This window comes from Hyaena hyaena, unplaced genomic scaffold (genome assembly GCF_003009895.1).
Source record: "Hyaena hyaena isolate Hyena2069 unplaced genomic scaffold, ASM300989v1 scaffold_319, whole genome shotgun sequence".
Taxonomy (NCBI): Eukaryota; Metazoa; Chordata; class Mammalia; order Carnivora; family Hyaenidae; genus Hyaena; species Hyaena hyaena.
This window is the reverse complement of record NW_024080951.1, coordinates 1,808,026-1,826,250: the sequence shown is the minus strand read 5'-3', so window position 1 is coordinate 1,826,250 and position 18,225 is coordinate 1,808,026. Positions and strand designations below refer to the sequence as shown.

The 18,225-nt window shown below is 44.2% G+C and overlaps 1 protein-coding gene across 3 annotated transcripts in view; it reads right to left on the bottom strand.

Annotated features, from left to right (window-relative positions):
- Nucleotides 1-18,225, bottom strand: part of SIPA1L2 (signal induced proliferation associated 1 like 2) — a 228,323-nt gene that overhangs the window by 19,348 nt on the left and 190,750 nt on the right. For all 3 annotated transcript variants that reach the window (XM_039248839.1, XM_039248841.1, XM_039248842.1), the window contains exons 16-18: nt 12,121-12,345; nt 9,873-10,026; nt 7,508-7,727 (exon numbers count right to left, since the gene is read on the bottom strand). In XM_039248839.1, coding sequence (XP_039104770.1) covers nt 7,508-7,727; nt 9,873-10,026; nt 12,121-12,345 — 599 coding nt within the window. The remainder of the gene's footprint in view (nt 1-7,507; nt 7,728-9,872; nt 10,027-12,120; nt 12,346-18,225) is intronic.

Here is an 18,225-nt window from a genome sequence, read left to right as displayed (position 1 = left end):
TTGATTTGGTACTACAGGACTGGCAAAGATGATCAGTGGATTAGGAAGACTCCTTTCTCCCAGGATACGTTAGCTTATCCACGTATCTGAGATGTATTTGCTAAATGACTACTGTATGCCTAGTGGGGGGTTAGCAGGGGGAGGCAATGAACAAATCAACAAGGAAATAATACAAGTAGCCCCGAGTCTTTCCAGGAAGAAACCAGGGCGATGGGACCAAGCACCGGCAGACGTGTGCTCGCAGAAGGTGGCGCTGGCTGCGATGCCCACGATAAGAGGCCGTTTGATGGAGAGCACAGTTCTGGTAGAAAACCTCTACAGATTTAAGTCAAAATCCATCAGTTTTCAGCACGCAGGAAGGTCCTAGTGTCACCGACAGTCACCTCAAATGAAGTAAGAGCACCTACATTCTGAGTTATCAAAATGAAAAGCACCTCAATTTCTTTCAATTGCTTGGAAAATCATAGACTTGGCAAAACACAATTTTTCTTTATTTATTTTTTTGGTCTGAGACTCCAAGTCACCAACAATCCTTTATAATGTCCTTCTTGGATGTTAAGTTATCACCACTGCCATCAACCACATGGCGCTTCCCTGGCATCTCCTATGGTCCAGGCACCACCACATACCATCTGACCAGGAAGACACAGGTCACGCCCTCAGGGAGCCCGGTCAGCAAGCAGATGAACCCTGCTGGTGCTGGGCTGGTGGGGGTTTGGGGCGGGTACACAGCATGGTGGCTGAAACTGGATTGTTTCCTGAGCCTTATAGACGCGGAAGAAAAGGCACCCCTTGTCTTAGGTATCGAAGCCTGTTATTGCCAAAGCTCATGTCACATCAGGAGTGTGCTCTCTCAGCCCATTCACAGGAGACAGTGGCCTGTGGAGTCTGAACGGTGGCTAATGTCTAGACACAGATGCCTGGCTCCTGCTCTCGGGCCTAGATGCTAACGTTGTGGCTTCCTGTTTGTTTATCCACAGCCAGAAGGCACAATGACCGTCTGTATCAAGTCTGCCTTTACTTGTTGTTATAAATGCCAAAGAGCCTTCTTTCTGATGGTCAGACAGCTGAGGTCTGGCAATTCCTCTCTAAAAACCAATGGATGTTTATTACAGGGGAGATTGGGAACCTTTGAAAAAGAGAAAGTAGTGCCCTAGAGAATCAGCCAGACCCTGCCTCTGACGGCCCCCGGGCACCTTCTGCAATGCCAACTTGGCCAGGGTCACCTCCTGCCTGTTAGCAGCTCTAACTACCTGCACTCCACGCACTGGGCCTATGCCTGGGTCTGTAGCATCGTGCGTGAGTACTGAATTACAGGGAAAATACTCATTTGATGAATTCTAAACTCTTCCTGATCTTTAAGCTTCAAGGGGTATCCTTTGGGAGGTGCTAGGTCAAAACTAGAGGATTTGGAAACATGCAAAAGTTAAAGTCTGTTCTTATCTTTTGAAACTTATTCCTTGGATGGCTTTCATCTCCACACACAAAAAAACAGAAAAACAAAAAACAGGGATTCTTACAAAAGACCCCAAACAGCCAAAGCAATCTTGAAAAAGAAAAACAAAGCCGGGGACATGGCAAATCCAGACTTCAAGATATATTACAAAGCTGTACTAATCAAAACCGTATGGTATTCTCTCTCTCTCTCTCTCTCTCACACACACACACACACACACACACACACACACAGAGCAATGGAACAGAACAGAAAGCCCAGAAATAAATGTACAACTATAGGGTCAATAAATCTTTGATGAAGGAGTCAAAAATATGTAATGGGAAGAAGTCTCTTCAACAAATAGTGTTGGGAAACTGGACAGTGGCATGCTGAAGAATGAAACTGGACCACTTTCTTTCACCACACACAAAAATAAACTCAAAGTGGATTAAGGAACTAAATGTGAGACTTGAAACCATAAAAATCCTAGAAGAGAGCATAGGCAGTAATTTCTGTGACACCAGCTGTAACAACATCTTTCTACACAGGCTTCCTGAGACAAGGGAAACAAAAGCAGAAATAAACACAAAAAGCTTCTGCACGGCAAAGGAAACTATCAATAAAACAAAAAGACAACCCACTCAATGGGGGAAGATGTTTGCGAATAATATTATCTGATAAAGGATGAGTATCTAAAACAGGCGAAGAACTTACACAACACCAAAGAAAACCAAATTATCCAATTAAAAACTGGCGGAAGTTTCTGTCTTTATGGGCAGAAGACATGAACAGACATTTCTCCAAAGAAGACACACAGACGGCCAACGGGTATGTGAAAAGATGCTCAACATCACTGATCATCAGGGAAATGCAAATCAAAACCACAATGTGGTATCACCTCACACCTGTCAGAATGGCTCAAATGAAATACACAAGCAACAACAAGTGCTGGCGAGGAGGCGGAGCAAAAGGAACCCTCCTGAACTGTTGGTGGGGATGCAAACTGGTGCAACCACTGTGGAAAACAGTGTGGAGGTACCCCCCAAAATTAAAAATAGAGTCTCCGTATGATCCGGTATTTACCTGTAGAATAAAAAAACATGAAATTGAAGGGATACATGCACTCCGATGTTTATAGTAGCATCGTTTACAATAGCCAAGGTATGGAAGCAGTCCAGGTGTCCATTGATTGGTGAATGGATAAAAAAGATGTTGTATGGGGCGCCTGGGTGGCTTAGTCGGTTGAGTGTCCATTTTTTTATTTTGGCTCAGGTCATGATCCCAGGGTTATGGGATTGAGCCCCGAGCTCCATGCTGAGCATGGAGACTGATTAAGACTCTCTCTCTCTTTCTCTCTGTCCCCCTGCATGTCTGCCCTGCTCACAATCTCTCTCAAAAAAAAAAAAGAAGAAAAATAAGATGTGGTATGTGTATACACACAAACACACGTGTGTACACACATACACACACACGCACACACACACACACACACACACACACACACACAGAGTGGAATATTATTTGGCCATAAAGAAGAATGAAATCTTGCCATTTGCAACAACATGGACGATCTAGAGAGTATTATGTTAACCAAATCAGGGGAGTCAGAGAAAGACAAATACCAAATGAATTTGCTCATATGTGGAATTTAACACACAAAACCAACTAAGGAGAAAAAAAAAGAGGCAAACCAAAAAGTAGACTCTTAACTATAGGGAATAAACAGATGGTCACCAGAGGGGAGGTACGTGGGGGGGGGGATGGGTAAAATTGGTAAAGGAGATTAAGTGTATACTTAGTGCCACATGCACTGAGTGATACAGAGAATTGCTGAGTCACTCTATTGTACCCCTGAAGCTAACACGGCACTGTATGTTGATACTGGAATTGAAATACAAGAAAAAGGAAAAAAATTAAGAAAAGGAAAACTAAGGGGAGCAGCAGTAGTTTTAGGAAGGGAACATAAATGATATAAGCCTTCTTCCCAGGCAGTAGTATTTAGATAATAAAGGCCTTCATATTATTTTCTTGAAGCCTCACTTCCCATTTCAAATATTGTTCAATCTTGAAGAAGACTGATTTAAAAAAAATTTTTTTTAATGTTTTTTATTTTAGAGAGAGAGAGACAAGAGTGCGAGTGAAGAAGGGGAAGAGAGAGAGGGAGACACAGAACCCGAAGCAGGCTCCAGGCTCTGAGCTGTCAGCACAGAGCCCGACGCGGGACTTGAATCCACGAACCTCAAGATCATGACCTGAGCCGAAGTCTGTGGCTTAAGTGACTGAGCCACCCAGGCGCCCCTTGAAGACTGATTTCTTTAATCAGCCATTAGGCAGTTCTAGTCAGTATATATTCTCTTATGATATTTTGCAGATATGAGATTATTGGTATGTCTTGTTATTTTCTGTCTTAATTTGTTTTAAAACTGCCCTTATGGCCTTCTTTGTGACAAACATTTAAATGGCAAAATTTTTATAATAAACATTTATGAAGAAAACAAATAAAAACACAAATTAAAAAAAAATCAGGAACTCTCATTAAACATGCTGTGACCCCACCAATGCTTTGGGACTACACTGAATAAAGCCAAGTACCCAACTGGTCAAGGAGAAAACAGATACAGTGAACATTTATCAGCGTCACTGGTTATCTGGCCTGTGAATTGTGCGTCCAAATGTTCACTTTCCATTTTCTTCTTTGTGGGCCACAAAAGCAATTTTCTTCTGGAATCCAGTAATAATGAAAACAAAGACCCTAAATGCAATGCAGAAACATTTTCAGAAATATTTTCAATTACTTCATCAGGCCATATTTTTACACCTCCAAGGTGAAGACCTAATGATACAGCACATATCAGGGACTTCTTCATGGGAAATCTATCCGAATCATGACATGAATCACATCCAAAATGTGTTTGTGAAGGACCGGTCTCACAAGGTTGAATTAAGATCTTGATCTCCAGAGAAGAAAGAGTCTGAGACAGGTTCAAATGTGGGACATTTACTAGCTAAAAATATCTGAACGAGAAGCCTGTGACTCTAATAATAATTACCTGTGGGAAAGCTCCTGCAATATGTACTGTGCAGAGATGAACTTGCTGACCCTTTCTCTGCACTTACTCCAAATTAGGAATCAGTTTCTATTAGTGACTGATTCTCTCTTTGAGGGTCCTGAGGTGGGAATGCTGGAGTTTTAAAGCTTAACGGAAGCACACGCCTGCCTCCCTCTTTCCACGTGGCTGCTAGAAGTTCGACGGAACTAACCTCCCCCCTGCAAGCTTTCACATGAAGCTAAGTCTCTGGGGCTAAGAGAAACAACTGGTCAACCTCAACGAGTCTTCATTTCTTGTGCACACATCTGTTGTTCCAGTTCTGAACTACTCTCAACGAGTGGACTCCTCTTCCAGAGGCTCTGCCAAGAGACCGGAAACCACAGAAAGGGAAGAACGACCACAAATCTGTGGAGGAGATTAAAAAGTAACCACCGTGCACGTTAAGTGCAGTGCGTCAGACACATCAGCACAAATTACTTCCAGTTCCCTTATCCATGTTGTGTCATTTCCCTCACGGAACCGCGAGAACCTTTTCCGCGTAGTTTCTACAGGAAACTAAAGTCACATTGCCAAATAAGGTTTCAAGAGAGAAGAGCCAATGGCAAGGACCATGCTCACTGCTTTCCCTAGGGAAGCGAGCAGTAAAGACACATAAGGCAGTTTTGAACTTGAATCGTGAGCAAATAGTGTACCCTGCCTGTGTCCTACTTGTGCAAATACCAAACAAGGATGCAGGTCTTCAGTAGGTAGGTAGATAAACTGTGGCACATCCAGACAATGGAATATTATTCAGAAGAGAAAGAAACTATCAAGCCATGAGAAGATGTGGAGGGAAGAGCCAGTCTGAAAAAGCTACATAGTGTATGCTAAGTATATGACATTTTGGAAAAGGCAGAACAAGATCAGGGGTTTGGGGGAGAGAGAGATGATCAGGCAGAACACAGAGCATTTTAGGGCAGTGAAAATACTCTGTATGATACTACAGTGGTGGAAACATGTCATCTGACTTTGTCCAGACCCACAGCAGGTAGAGCATCAAGACTGAATCCTAACGTAAGCAAACACTGGATTCTGGTTAATGATAACGTGTTAGTGCCGGTTCATGGATCCTAGCAAATGTATCCCGGGTGGGGGATGCTGATCGAGAGGGAGGCTGTGTATATGTGGGGGCAGGGGTTTCTGGGGACTCCCTATGCCTTCTGCTAAATTTTGCTGTGAACCTAAAATGGCTCTTAAGAAAAAATTAATTAAAAAACAGTTGAGTAAAGAAGGGCGCCTGCGTGGCTCAGTCGGTTAAGCGTCCGACTTCAGCTCAGGTCATGATCTAGTGGTCTGTGGGTTCGAGCCCCGCCTTAGGCTCTGTGCTGACAGCTCAGAGCCTGGAGCTTGCTTCCGATTCGGTATTTCCCCTTCTCTCTGCCCCTCCCCTGTTCATGCTCAGTGTCTCTCAGTTTCTCAATAATAAATAAATGTTAAAAAAAAAAAAGTAAAGTTAAAAAAAAAGGACACATCTTTCACAATAAAAGCAGTGAAGGGTAGAATATAAGAATTACATCAATGCACAGGCCGCAAATTTCATGACCACACATCAAGCATTTTAAATGAAAGAAATAACATTTGCAAGAAAATAGTTTTACTGATTTTACGCATGCTTTCAAGATGACATTAAAGTTACCTATTTACAAAAAAGGAAAAACATTTAGAGAAATATTAGGTTATTAGAATATGTCTGACCTTTCATACAGTTATCAAGGAGTTTAAAGGTTTCTTCAATTTAGGCAAATGGACTCGTGATAATAGGCAGGATATTATGTTACTTAAAGAAATAGATTAAGGATTTTATGAGACAAGGTTCATTTCCAATTATGTCATACATTAGAAGCAGCATTATTAGAAGTTTTATTTCATTTAGCCTGAGATTTCTACACATATTATGAAGTTCAAATTGGTTCTAAAGATAATGCTTTATATGAAATAAGAAAAAAAAAAACCTGATAATGAATGTATTTCTGATTAAATCCTTAATCTTCCTGTACACTAGAAATTAAACTATGAAAAAAAAGGAAATAAAGCCAGAGTGAAAAAATTACCACCCTTAAATACCGACACTGCGTAAAAGTCAAAGATTTCAGGATCTGAAGGAAGATCATGTAGAAATTATTACCCAGCTAATCTGTGGCCCATAAACTGGAGTAAACCGGATTAAGAACGCGTGAGTGATGAGCACCGGGTTATACTGCCACCCGAGGGGAAAGCCAGGTTCAAGAGTCCCAGGTCCCGATGCCCATCTACCACCTTGTCCATCACCCGGTACCGAACATCAGGGACACAGGGAAATAGAAGCCTGGAAAACCAAACCTTCCTCCTTGCTTGTTCCCCAATGGAAAATCTACCTCTTGTGCCACTTTTTCCTTAATAAAATCAGGTCTTAGATATTTTATTCTTTATGGCTGGTATACATATATATCATGTATACACAGACCTTTTATTAATATATAGAGTCATGACTTGATAAAAATGTTTAATATGGGTTTCTCAATATTCTTCAAAATTTGCACAGTATTGCTCAACTTTTAAAAAGTGTCCCCTCTGAGGCTTTCACCATATGCAAACATTTTTTAAAAAAAGGAAAGAGGGGCACCTGGGTGGCTCAGTTGGTTAAGCGTCCAACTTCGGCTCAGGTCATGATCTCACAGTTCGTGGGCTCGAGCCCCGCATTGGGCTCTGTGCTGACAGCTAGCTCGGAGCCTGGAGCCTGCTTCAGATTCTGTATCTCCCTCTCTCTCTGATCCTCCCCTGCTCATGCTCTCTCTCTCTCTCTCTCTCTCACAAATAAATAAAAATTTAAAATAAAATAAAATAAAATAAAATAAAATAAAATAAAATAAAGGAAAGAAAAGCAGATGCACCAAATAATATTTATTTTAAAAAAGAAACCTAACAGCCCCCTCCCCCAAACCTCTGTGGGGCACAACCCGAAGGGCCCCCGGGTACAGAAGCTCAGTCCCCGCACACTTACTTCTCAGGCTCCCCATGCTGGGTGTGGGGTGGGTGCGGGGCGGCAGCGTGCTGTGGTAGGGAGGGGTGGTGCTGAACAGGATGTCGTTGGGCAGGGCTTGGTCAAGTATTGAACTTCGAGAACTGCCGAATGAAGACCCCCTCCGATTGCTGCATATGCTCTCATCAGAGAGGGTGCGGTAGAGCGAGCGCCTCGGAGACAGGTTCCCATAGAACGAAAACTGGGGGGAGGGGAAGGCAGACATGAAAGAGTTGAAAGCATGGAATTTATCTGACTAAATCCAGCAGTACAAGTACCACCGTGATAGCATCTCTGAGTTCTCCCTAGGCAGGCAGGCGGGCAGGCATAAAGCATTAGCTCAGGAATGCTGAACCAGGCATGTGGGTCATCTAGGCAAATACGCCAGGGCTCTCATACAGTTACTGGATTTGAATCCTTTCCTCCTTTGACATTCTATGAAATATTATCATGAATTAGACAAATGCAGCTTTATTAATTCTGAAATGTTAAATGGAAACTGCATGACCTTACAACGTTACCAGGTCCTGGAAATAGATCAGGTTGCCATTTCAGGCACCGTTATTCAAAAGCACACATAGCGCGGGCTTGATTTTAATTTGAAAGGACTACGTTTTAATATCAGGCAATTTCTGTATCAATCCACTTCACGGGAGGTTCACTCTCATCCAAATAATAATAAAACCGACTCTGAACACTGAGGCTTTCTAGGTCACAAAAATAGGTTCAAGAAAAAATGGTTATCAGTCCAGGAATATCTTGTCTACTTCAAAGTGATCACCCACAGGAGTCTATTATAATTGCTGAAAACGTAGCTAAAGTAATCGATCGCTACCGGATTCAAGGGAACCATTGAACTCATTGTGTTGACTCACAGACAGGGTAGGGAAGATTCTTACTCAGGAAACAGTAGTCGAATACTCGAGAAAAATGAAATCAAATCTGACTTTCCAACTTCTTCTGCCTACCGAACCACATTCCTTTTCTATAAACAATAGTAAAAGCCAGAATGTTTGCATCAGACAAATACAGAAATGGCTATTTACATTTGTGAGTGCGGCAAGAGAGCTAAAAATATTTCTATTGTATGTGTTCCTTCCATTCTGTCTGGTCCGTCCAACTGATGAATGGGAACTGGAATGTGTGCTGACTACAAAGTTAAATTTACACCATGAAAAGAAGGTGATTTGTCTTAGAAGAGGGGCAGGAAGCCCTCATGTCAAGGAGAAGTTCATTTCTATGCAAAGAAAAGCTATTTGCCCCTTTTCACAATAGTCTGCACCCAAGCTTATACAGTACCGTATATATGATTTGATACAAGTTTAGAAGGAAAAAAAGGCTCATAATGATTGAGTTCTTCTGGGATTCCCTCTTCACACACACCAGCAGGCTCTTCAGAACATGATTACAGGCACATTAGATTAAAGCGGCTTTGAGGTAGTATCTAATTAGAGTGTTATTCTAAGAACACAATTAGGTTAATTGCAGTATTGTTTTATTATAGAGAAGACAAAAGTACACAGACTTGGTGTTTACCCTGATCATAGTCAACACGGCAATATCTGACATATATATATATATATATATATATATATATATATATGTATTTTTTTTCTTTCCATTTGGATGAGAGAGAGCACTGGATTAGAAAGGAGAAGATCTGGCTTCCACCCTGGACTCCGACACCAAGTATTTATATGAACTTCTCAATTTCTCCACGAAGGGACCCAGGAACTTGCAAAAAAGAGGAGACTGAGCTCAATTCCCCACAAGTTCCTTTGAATACTTTCCATTACTCAACAAAGTGGTTTAAGAGACCGTAATAACAGTGAAGCTACAACTTGTAACAATAAGTAATCTAACAGTAGCTGGGGACTGCTTCGGGATGAATGAAGGTGTGCCACTGACCGTGAGGTTGGCTTAGAAGACTGACACTCGGCCTTCCCTTGCAACCGATGCATAGTTTCATAGGGTGTGGTGCACGACAGTGTCCGGCTTGGAGCAGAAGGTAGATTTCAGCAGCAAGTCAGGTGGTATGGATTTGGTAGCTACTGTCTCTGGTCACCCAGAATGTGACGGGACTAAGAGGCTGTGCCTGTGTTATTTCTTATCTCTGGTACAACTCTGTGATGCTCTATCCATGCCAAAAAGCTGCCCTTCCTAACCTCCCCCAGGCTCGCCCTGCTTACAGACAGACAAAAAACCCTGAAGATGGTCAGCCACGCACAGAGTAACAGGTAGAAGCATGAGAGAGAATGCCCAAGGTGGGGTTCTGGAAACTTCTGAGACCCTTCAGACTTTTGTTCAGTATTTCTGGTAACTTCAAAGCCTCATTAAAGTCACTAACCTTTCTTCTCCCCTCCTCCACCAAGGGGCTATCAGGAAGCATCAGTTTCAGGAAATCTTCTTTGGACAGGACATGCTGAGTTTCTGCAACGGCACCCCCCACCACGGTCTGGTGCTGGGTTCCCGTGGACAAGATCTCCATCTCACCGTACAGCCTGTTGAAATAAAGCAGAGAGGAAATGAAGAAGGACGGGCCAGCCCATTTGTAAAGTGCCTGTAGCCTGAAGGATTAAACTCTGCTGTTTCGACCACCATGTACTCATATGCACGCTTCTTAATTATTAAGTCAGGTCATTGCCGCATTTGCTCCAGACCCCCATGTCATTTTACATCTGTGAAATGAGCTCAACTAGAAAGGTAGATTTCTGAATAATTCAGAATCAAATCAGATCCCCGAAGCCCTGGATGGGAAAAAATACAGCCCATTTTTTTTTTTTTAAAGGCCGTGCTTTTCTTTCCCCAATCTGTCAGAAAACACAGTTTCAATAATTCATCAGAGATTATCATACGTCCTTTGCAGGAACACCTCTCCTCGGGTTTCTCAGAAACTCGAGAGAACCTTCCTCTCGCGGGCAAACAACCACACCGCCCCATCTCACCTGGGCGACACAGAGAGAGGCACCCGAGGGAGCCTGAAATTTAAGAGTAATCGATTCAGGCGTGTGCCAAGCATGTTTTATTATTAGCAATTCTGCAAAGCCGTTTGGATAAATAAAGCAGCTGTCTCCCTTCATTAACAGTATATAAAAATGTATTTACGAACAACAAAAGACTGTCTAGTGGAATTATTATTTTCAGCTCTTTTCCAGGGAGAAAACAGAGAAAACCAGGGACTCATTTTTTAAAGGTTTACTCTGGAAATCCAATCTGAGGAACCAAACCTTTCCTGAGGACACAGCAGATCATCAGTGGCTGTCCCGTCAGCAGAGGTGAACGGTCCTGGCCACAGGATCTGAAACGTGAGGACCTAGGAATCCATGGCCCAGGGCAACAGAGGATGCCCTGGATGTTATTGTCATGAGTCACAGAGGTGACTTTATTTCAAAAGCAAGGCCATCTTGTCACAGTCTGACAGTTCACTGGGAAATTACCAGAGTAAGGAACTCACGCAGTCATGCTCGAAATGAACAATGATTACCTGGAAGTTTCTCTGGCTTTTGCTTTGTTTCTGAGGTAGGTCAGGTTCAATCAATGCTGGTTCCACGATATGATTTTAATGTTTATTTGTTTTTTGAGACAGAGACAGAGTGCAAGCAGGGGAGGGGTAGAGAGAGGGACACACAGAATCTGAAGCAGGTTTTAGGCTCTGAGCTGTCAGCACAGAGCCCAACGTGGGCCTCGAACTCATGAACTGTGAGATCATAACCTGAGCTGAAATCCAAAGTTGGATGCTCAACCGACTAAGCCATCCAGGCTCTCCTTTTAATAATAGGGAAATAGGCATGCCTGGGTGGCTCTGTTGGTTAAACATCCTACTTTGGCTCAGGTCATGATATTCTGTTCATGGGTTCAAGCCCTGTATCAGGCTCTGAGCCTGCTTTGGATTCTGTGTCTCCCTGTCTCTGCCCCTCTCCCACTCATGCTCTCTCTCAAAAATAAGTAAAAACATTTAAAAAATTAAAAAATAAAAATAAGCCAACAAACAGTAAAATAGCTCTGACCACCCTTGTTTTGCATTCTTTACTTATCTCTTCAGAGAGATAGCAGTTTCCACAGTGTTATAAAAACGGATTATCAGTATCTTTTTTCTCTTTCCAAAGAGCCACATCACATCGCTCCCTCCCTGTCCCCACAAAACCTAACAACTGAAAGGGAAATCAGAGTCCTGGTAAAACTAGGTAGGATCCTTTCTCTTTGACGATGTCACACAACAAGTTGAAGAAACAGACTCAGGGACGCCGAGGGAATTCACATTGTCCTTGAATGTGTTTATTTAGACTCTAGAGTCACACCATCAATAGCGCATTACCGTGATTTTTCTATTGTAGGCAGTTGTTTAGATAGAAGAATAAAGAACAGGGATTTCTTTTGAACACAAAAGTCGAGGAAAGAGAAGCCTTTTAAAGAGAAACATAAATGCCAATATTTAAGAAGATTTACAAAGATGTTTCTAGATTATTCCTTCTTAGAAGATATATTTCTGTCTGGGGGGGGAGGGAAATACATCTGCTTAGTGTATCCCCCAAACGCGTATAAGATTAAGGGAAGGGAAGAGCCCTTGCGTAGGGAAGAGCCGCTGGCCACCTTACCCCTGACACTCAGTCACTTCGGGGTCCTCAGGCGGTGGGCTGCCCTCTGATTTCTTCCAGCCGATGACGTACTTGCTCACTGCCCCTTGCCTGTGGTAGGGCTTAGACACGGACCCGGGGACCTGTTGGGCACTGCTGTGAGACATGATGTAGACTTTGGACGTATCCAGAGACCCGCTGTTTTTGGAACAGTGAGCAGAAGGGCTTCCTGAATGGTGTGAGCCGCTGGAAAGAAGAGCAGACAAAAACTATGATACAACCAGAGTCCGGCAGTGCTGGCATGCTGCCAGGTTCTGAGACACCCCCCCCTTACCCTCCCCCCACTCCCCACCATGCTTCACCCCGGGGGCAAAATCGGGCAGAATGAGGCAGACACGGCCATCCTTCCACCGTGGCCCTGGCCAGAGTGCCTAATTGTCCCCAGGCTGAGGATGCCCGCGTGCAAGCTGCATGCCTGTGGCTGGAAGGATATTAAAAACAATCAGAGGAAAATCAAATATAGGCATAAGCAGCACACTTACAACTGATGCTCTGAAAGAAAGGAAACCCAAAAGAAGGTGCTCAATGTCCAGGGCTGCTGGGAAAATGGCGACACAAACAACGCCAGAGTACACGACACGCACACTGGCAGGAATGGGGGGGGCAGCTGGGCCCGAGTGCCCACCCGCCACTCGCGGGTGGGAGGACTGAGTCAGACAGTTTGGAAAGCAGCCTGGGCACTACCTGTGAAGGTGTGCGCGCGACCCAGCAATTCCGCTCCTGAGCGCACACCCTGGATTAGCCCCTGCACACACAGCGGGTACCAAGGTCGACGGGACGACTGGTCGTAACAGGGCCCTAATTCCCCCAGCCTGGATCATCAGTAGTGAAATGGACTGCCAGTCAATAAAACAAGAACAGATAACAGGAAAACTCCGTGAACCAACAGACCGAGGCTGCCAACACCTCGGGTGAACCTCCCAGACATCATGTAGAAAAAGAAGCAAGTCACATAGAATACAGCAAGCAGGGTTCCAATTTTATTTTATTTTTTAATTTTTATTTTTTTTTTAATGTTTTATTTATTTCTAGGAGAGAGAGAGAGACAGCGTGAGCGGGGGAGGGTCAGAGAGAGAGGGAGTCACAGACTGAAACAGGCTCCAGGCTCTGAGCTGGCAGTCAGCACAGAGCCCGACGCGGGGCTCGAACCCACGAACCGCGAGATCATGACCTAAGTGAAAGTCGGACGCTTAACCGACTAAGCCACCCAGGCGCCCCATAGGGTTCCAATTTTAAATAACACTTATCAACAGGCAAAGCGGAACGAGGTTGCTCAGGAACACACATGTTCAGTTAGCAACATGATGAGGAGAAGCGAGGGGAGGAGGCCCAGGAGAGGGGCCAGTGGCTGCCTCCAGCGGGGAGAGAAGGGGCTGTGAGCAGGTGAGAACACAGCAACACCAACCCCGTATCTGGTGGTTGTATGGGTGGCTGCTGTATGGTCATGTGATGCAACAGCAACAAAATAATATTTAAGTGACAGAAGCCCTAAATAAAAAATTTAATTTTTAATTTTTATTTTTTAAAAATGTTTTATTTTTGAGAGAGAGAGAGAGAGAGAGAGAGAGAGAGAGAGAGCATGAGCAGGGGAGGGTCAGACAGAGAGGGAGACACACAATCAGAAGCAGGCTCCAGGCTCTGAGCTGTCAGCACAGAGCCCGATGCAGGGCTCAAACCCACAAACCATGAGATCATGACCTGAGCCCAAGTCGGACGCTCAACCGACTGAGCCACCCAGGCGCCCCTTCCCTACCAAAAAAAAATTTTTTTAAGTCAGTGGTTAAGCTAATAAGACCAGAGGGACTCCGCACTGACGGTATAACCACCTATAGAAATATCAAAGCCTAAAGATCTTTTCTTTATTCAGGAAGACTGACAACATAATGTTTTATAACAAATGAGTAAAACCAGACTCTAGGGAGTTGTTTTACAAATATAAAAATAATGTAAATGTTTAAACTGTAGTTATGTTGCCAGAATTCAGAAAGGCAGGAGGGCATAACTTTCAGACAAGTTGACACACAGGTGCCCTTTTGAGTATCCTGGGGCCGGACTGGCTGGATCTTCACACCAGCTCTGTCACTTAGCAGGGTGGGACCCTGGGAAGCTTTCGTAAGCTTAGTTTTCTCATCTGTAAGAGGGGCTGTAACAGTGCCTACCCTCAGAGGACTGCTCCAAAGACTTTGTGAGTTAATATTAGCGAAGCACTTAGAACAGTGCATGCCACAGGGTAAGCATTATAGAAGGTCCATTTATTTAGTGATGCGTGCAAGAACTATCTGGGGCGCCTGGGTGGCTTAGTCGGTTAAGCGTCCGACTTTCACTTAGGTCATGATCTCACGGTTCGTGGGTTCGAGCCCCGCGTCGGGCTCTGTGCTGACAGCCAGCTCAGAGCCTGGAGCCTATTTCAGAGTCTGTATCTCCCTCTCTCTGACCTTCCCCTGCTCACGCTGTCTCTCTCTCTCTCCTAGAAATAAATAAAAAAAATTAAAAAAAAAAAAAAAGATCTATACGTAGGAGTACTTGCTATTCAAAGAGTTTACCAGAGGGTTCATGGGTGGAAGGCTTTCTTGTATGATGAAATATTAACCTTATGCTGAAACCCGATTAGCACCTATCTATGTATACAGTAAGTATCCTACAAGGCAGGAAGTAAAAGAAAAAAAAAGTCCAAAATGAAGAATGGTTATCAAAATGGACTTTTTATAAATAATCAAAAGGAAGGAGGGTCACAAAATAAACCAACTAATTTTTGAGGATTTACATGTTGGAGGGACTGGGGTATATGAAAAATTAAAAAAACAAAACAGGGGCGCCTGGGTGGCTCAGTTGGTTAAGCGTCTGACTTCAGCTCAGGTCATGATCTCACCACTCCTGGATTTAAGTCCTGTGTCGGGCTCTGTGCTAACAGCTTAGAGCCTGGAGGCTGCTTGGGATCCTGTGTACCCTCTCTCGGTCCCTCCCCTGCTCGCGCTGTCTCCAAAATAAACAAACATTAAAAAAATTAAATAAAAAAACCCAACAGAACAAAAGAAATAAAACACCTCATTTACTACTATGAAGTAACTTAGCTACTGGTTGTGTGTCTAGTGTTCCTGAGTGTGACTCAAAGCTCCTTCAGTTTGGGCTCTAAATTGTGGATTCTGGGGGAAGGTGTGTCACTGCCTTCCCATGCCCTGAGCTACCCTAGGAAGAAGCAAGGAGCACTGAGAAACGGAGCTTTGAACTCTTCCCATTTCCCGGGTGGTCACCTCCCAACCTGGAAACTCTGTATCCGGGCAATGAGGGGTCTGTACATGGAGGCCTGTGGCTCCGCCCCCCCCCCCCCCCCCCGCCCCCGCAAGCTGCTGGTTTTGAGCAACTTGAGCTCTACGGAAAAGGTATACAAATAGTAGAATCACACTCACTGTTACTCTCTTGCTACATATATGCCTCTCTGAGCTCCTTGAGAATCCGTTGCTAACTCTCTATCCTACACCTGTATTGTAGTGTAGATTTCCTAAAAGTAAGAACACTCCCACATGGGAACAACAAGACTGTCACACTCAGGAAATCACACATGAGTGCAACACTATCACCTAATATACAGTCCATATCCTATTTCCCAGCTGTTCCCAATAATGTCTATGGCTACAGTTTCTCCACTCAGAGCCCGGTGAAGGATGGTGCGTTGCCTTTAGCTCTTGTGATTATGGTGTACGTGAAAGCCTTTGATTACCCCTGAGATGTTACATCGTTAAAGTTGTAGGGCACCCAAATTCTGGGATAGTTAATATGCTGCGTAAGCCACTCATATATCCTCCTGAAATGACCAAAACGAACATTTTTTTGAGAATGTATTGTGGATAACAGTATCAGGGTCAGAAACTGCTTTGTGTGTTTCCATCTGTTTTGCAAACATTATTTTCCTAAGTCAGACTTGATTAGAAATGCCTTTTACTCCAATAGTAAAATATTTAAACATTAAGAACAAATGTACCAAAGCGATCTGATGAGCGACATGGCAAAAATCTATGCGTGGCAGCGGTAACATCACTATAAAAGTTTTCTCTGAAATGGGTAAACATATTCTAGAATGTTGGCAGCAAGCTTTTCATGAATCCTTTCCTTCTAGACTAAAGTTCTTAGTGTAGAGTTGCCCCCCCAAGTGCCAATCACTGCTACTAAGAGAAGGGTATGAATAATGCTAAACAAGAGATGCTATGAGCTGTTCTGCAGGAGAATGCAGAACATGAGATGTTTCTTTTCTGCAGTTGGTTTATTTCACTTTGCAAATCTGTGGTTAGGCGGATGCAAATCCTGCTTTGGGTTCTGAACTCTGATCTAAGTGCCCTGCCCTCCCAGAAAGAAAAAAAAATGGGTTTGCTCAACCAAAGGTCTGAGCAGCAGAGAAGAGGCTGCAATCCTGGTGTCCTGTTTTGGAGGATTTCTGCACACCCCTCCACCTGCCTGTTTCCGCCTTGCGCCACAGAAGCTTGTCTGCAAGAGTTTTAAGTCCTCTGTCTCTCTCCTCACAGTCCTGGAATCCAACCATATGCACAACCCTGTGCTTGCTTTCCTCTGGGACGGCTGCTGGGGAGCAAGCGTGTGCGCGCTGGGGCTGGAGCGCGTGGCGGTCGTGCAAAAGCAGAACCAGAGTGGGGCGCCTGGGTGGCTTAGTCGGTTAAGCGTCCGACTTTCGCTTAGGTCATGATCTCTCGGTTCGTGGGTTCGAGCCCCGCGTCGGGCTCTGTGCTGACTGCCAGCTCAGAGCCTGGAGCCTATTTCGGAGTCTGTGTCTCCCTCTCTCTCTGATCCTCCCCTGCTCACGCTGTCTCTCTCTCTCTCTCCTAGAAATAAATAAAAATATTAAAAAAAAAAAAAAAAAAAAAGCAGAACCAGAGTCTTAAGAGTGTGCTGTGCACTGATCGGGGCACCTGAAGCTGGAAGCTGGGAACAGCTGATCCCATGGGCAGTCTACTTCTGCAGAAATCGCCAGTGGGTGTAGTAATCAGTAAGCGGTGACCAGCACGCATCCTGTGGCGCCCTCCTTGTCTCCCAAGTATTCCGATGCCCACCCTCTGCAAAGAAGTGTAGTGAGTGCTGTGGCTACAGAGTCAACGAGACAGGCCAAGTGCCCTCTGGCCTCCAAACAGGACGCTCCAGTGAAAGGAGGCAAAGCTAAGTTCTCATGCGGGGAGATACCTAACAGGCACAAACCATTTCAGCTCCCGGTGAGCGCTAACAAGAAAGTAAAGCATTGGATGGAGTACAGAGGGCGTGGGGATGGGGGCTGATCTTCGCCAGGGGGTCAACTCTGGTGGCAGCCCCTGCCCAGGCTTATTCTGCTCCCTCTCCTATGTGGGCTACTCCCAGTCACAGCCCAGGCCACCGGGCACTGGGCCTCAGCTCCCAGCCCCAATGGGACCAGAAGAGAAAGTAGGGAGCTGGTGATTATTTCATCATCGCAGGCCCAGTGTGACAGGCAGGCTCTTCAGGGTTTGCAGAATCAGGCAGAGGCTTGACTGAGCAAAATTCCTTACCCCCCCCCCCCCCACAGACTTTAAATCTTATTTAAAATATTTTAAGTGTAAAATATTGAGACACCTGGGTGGCTCTGTCAGTTAAATGTCTGACTTCGGCTCAGGTCATGATCTCATAGTTTGTGGGTTCGAGCCCCATGTCGGGCTCTGTGCTAACAGCTCAGAGCCCGGAGCTGCTTCGGATTCTGCGTCTCCTCTCTCTGCCCCTCCCCTGCTCCCTCTCCCTCTCTCAAAAATAAGCAAACATTAAAATAAATAAATAAATGTAAAATACTAATATCTAATACTTGCAGTATTCAAAAATAAAATATGTATTCATACATATAAATGTAATAACATTTTAAACTTTTAAACATTTAGATATTTTAAAAACTTCAAACTGTTTTAAATCTTATTTTCTCCAGTTCTGCTGCACAGGGCAGGGGACAGACAGGAGGAAGTATTCAAAAGATTCAATTTGCTGAATTTCATACTGAGCAAAAGCCTACAGCGTAAGTTGAAACGTGGCTTCAAAGTCACCGTCAGCTAAAGGACCGCAAGAAAA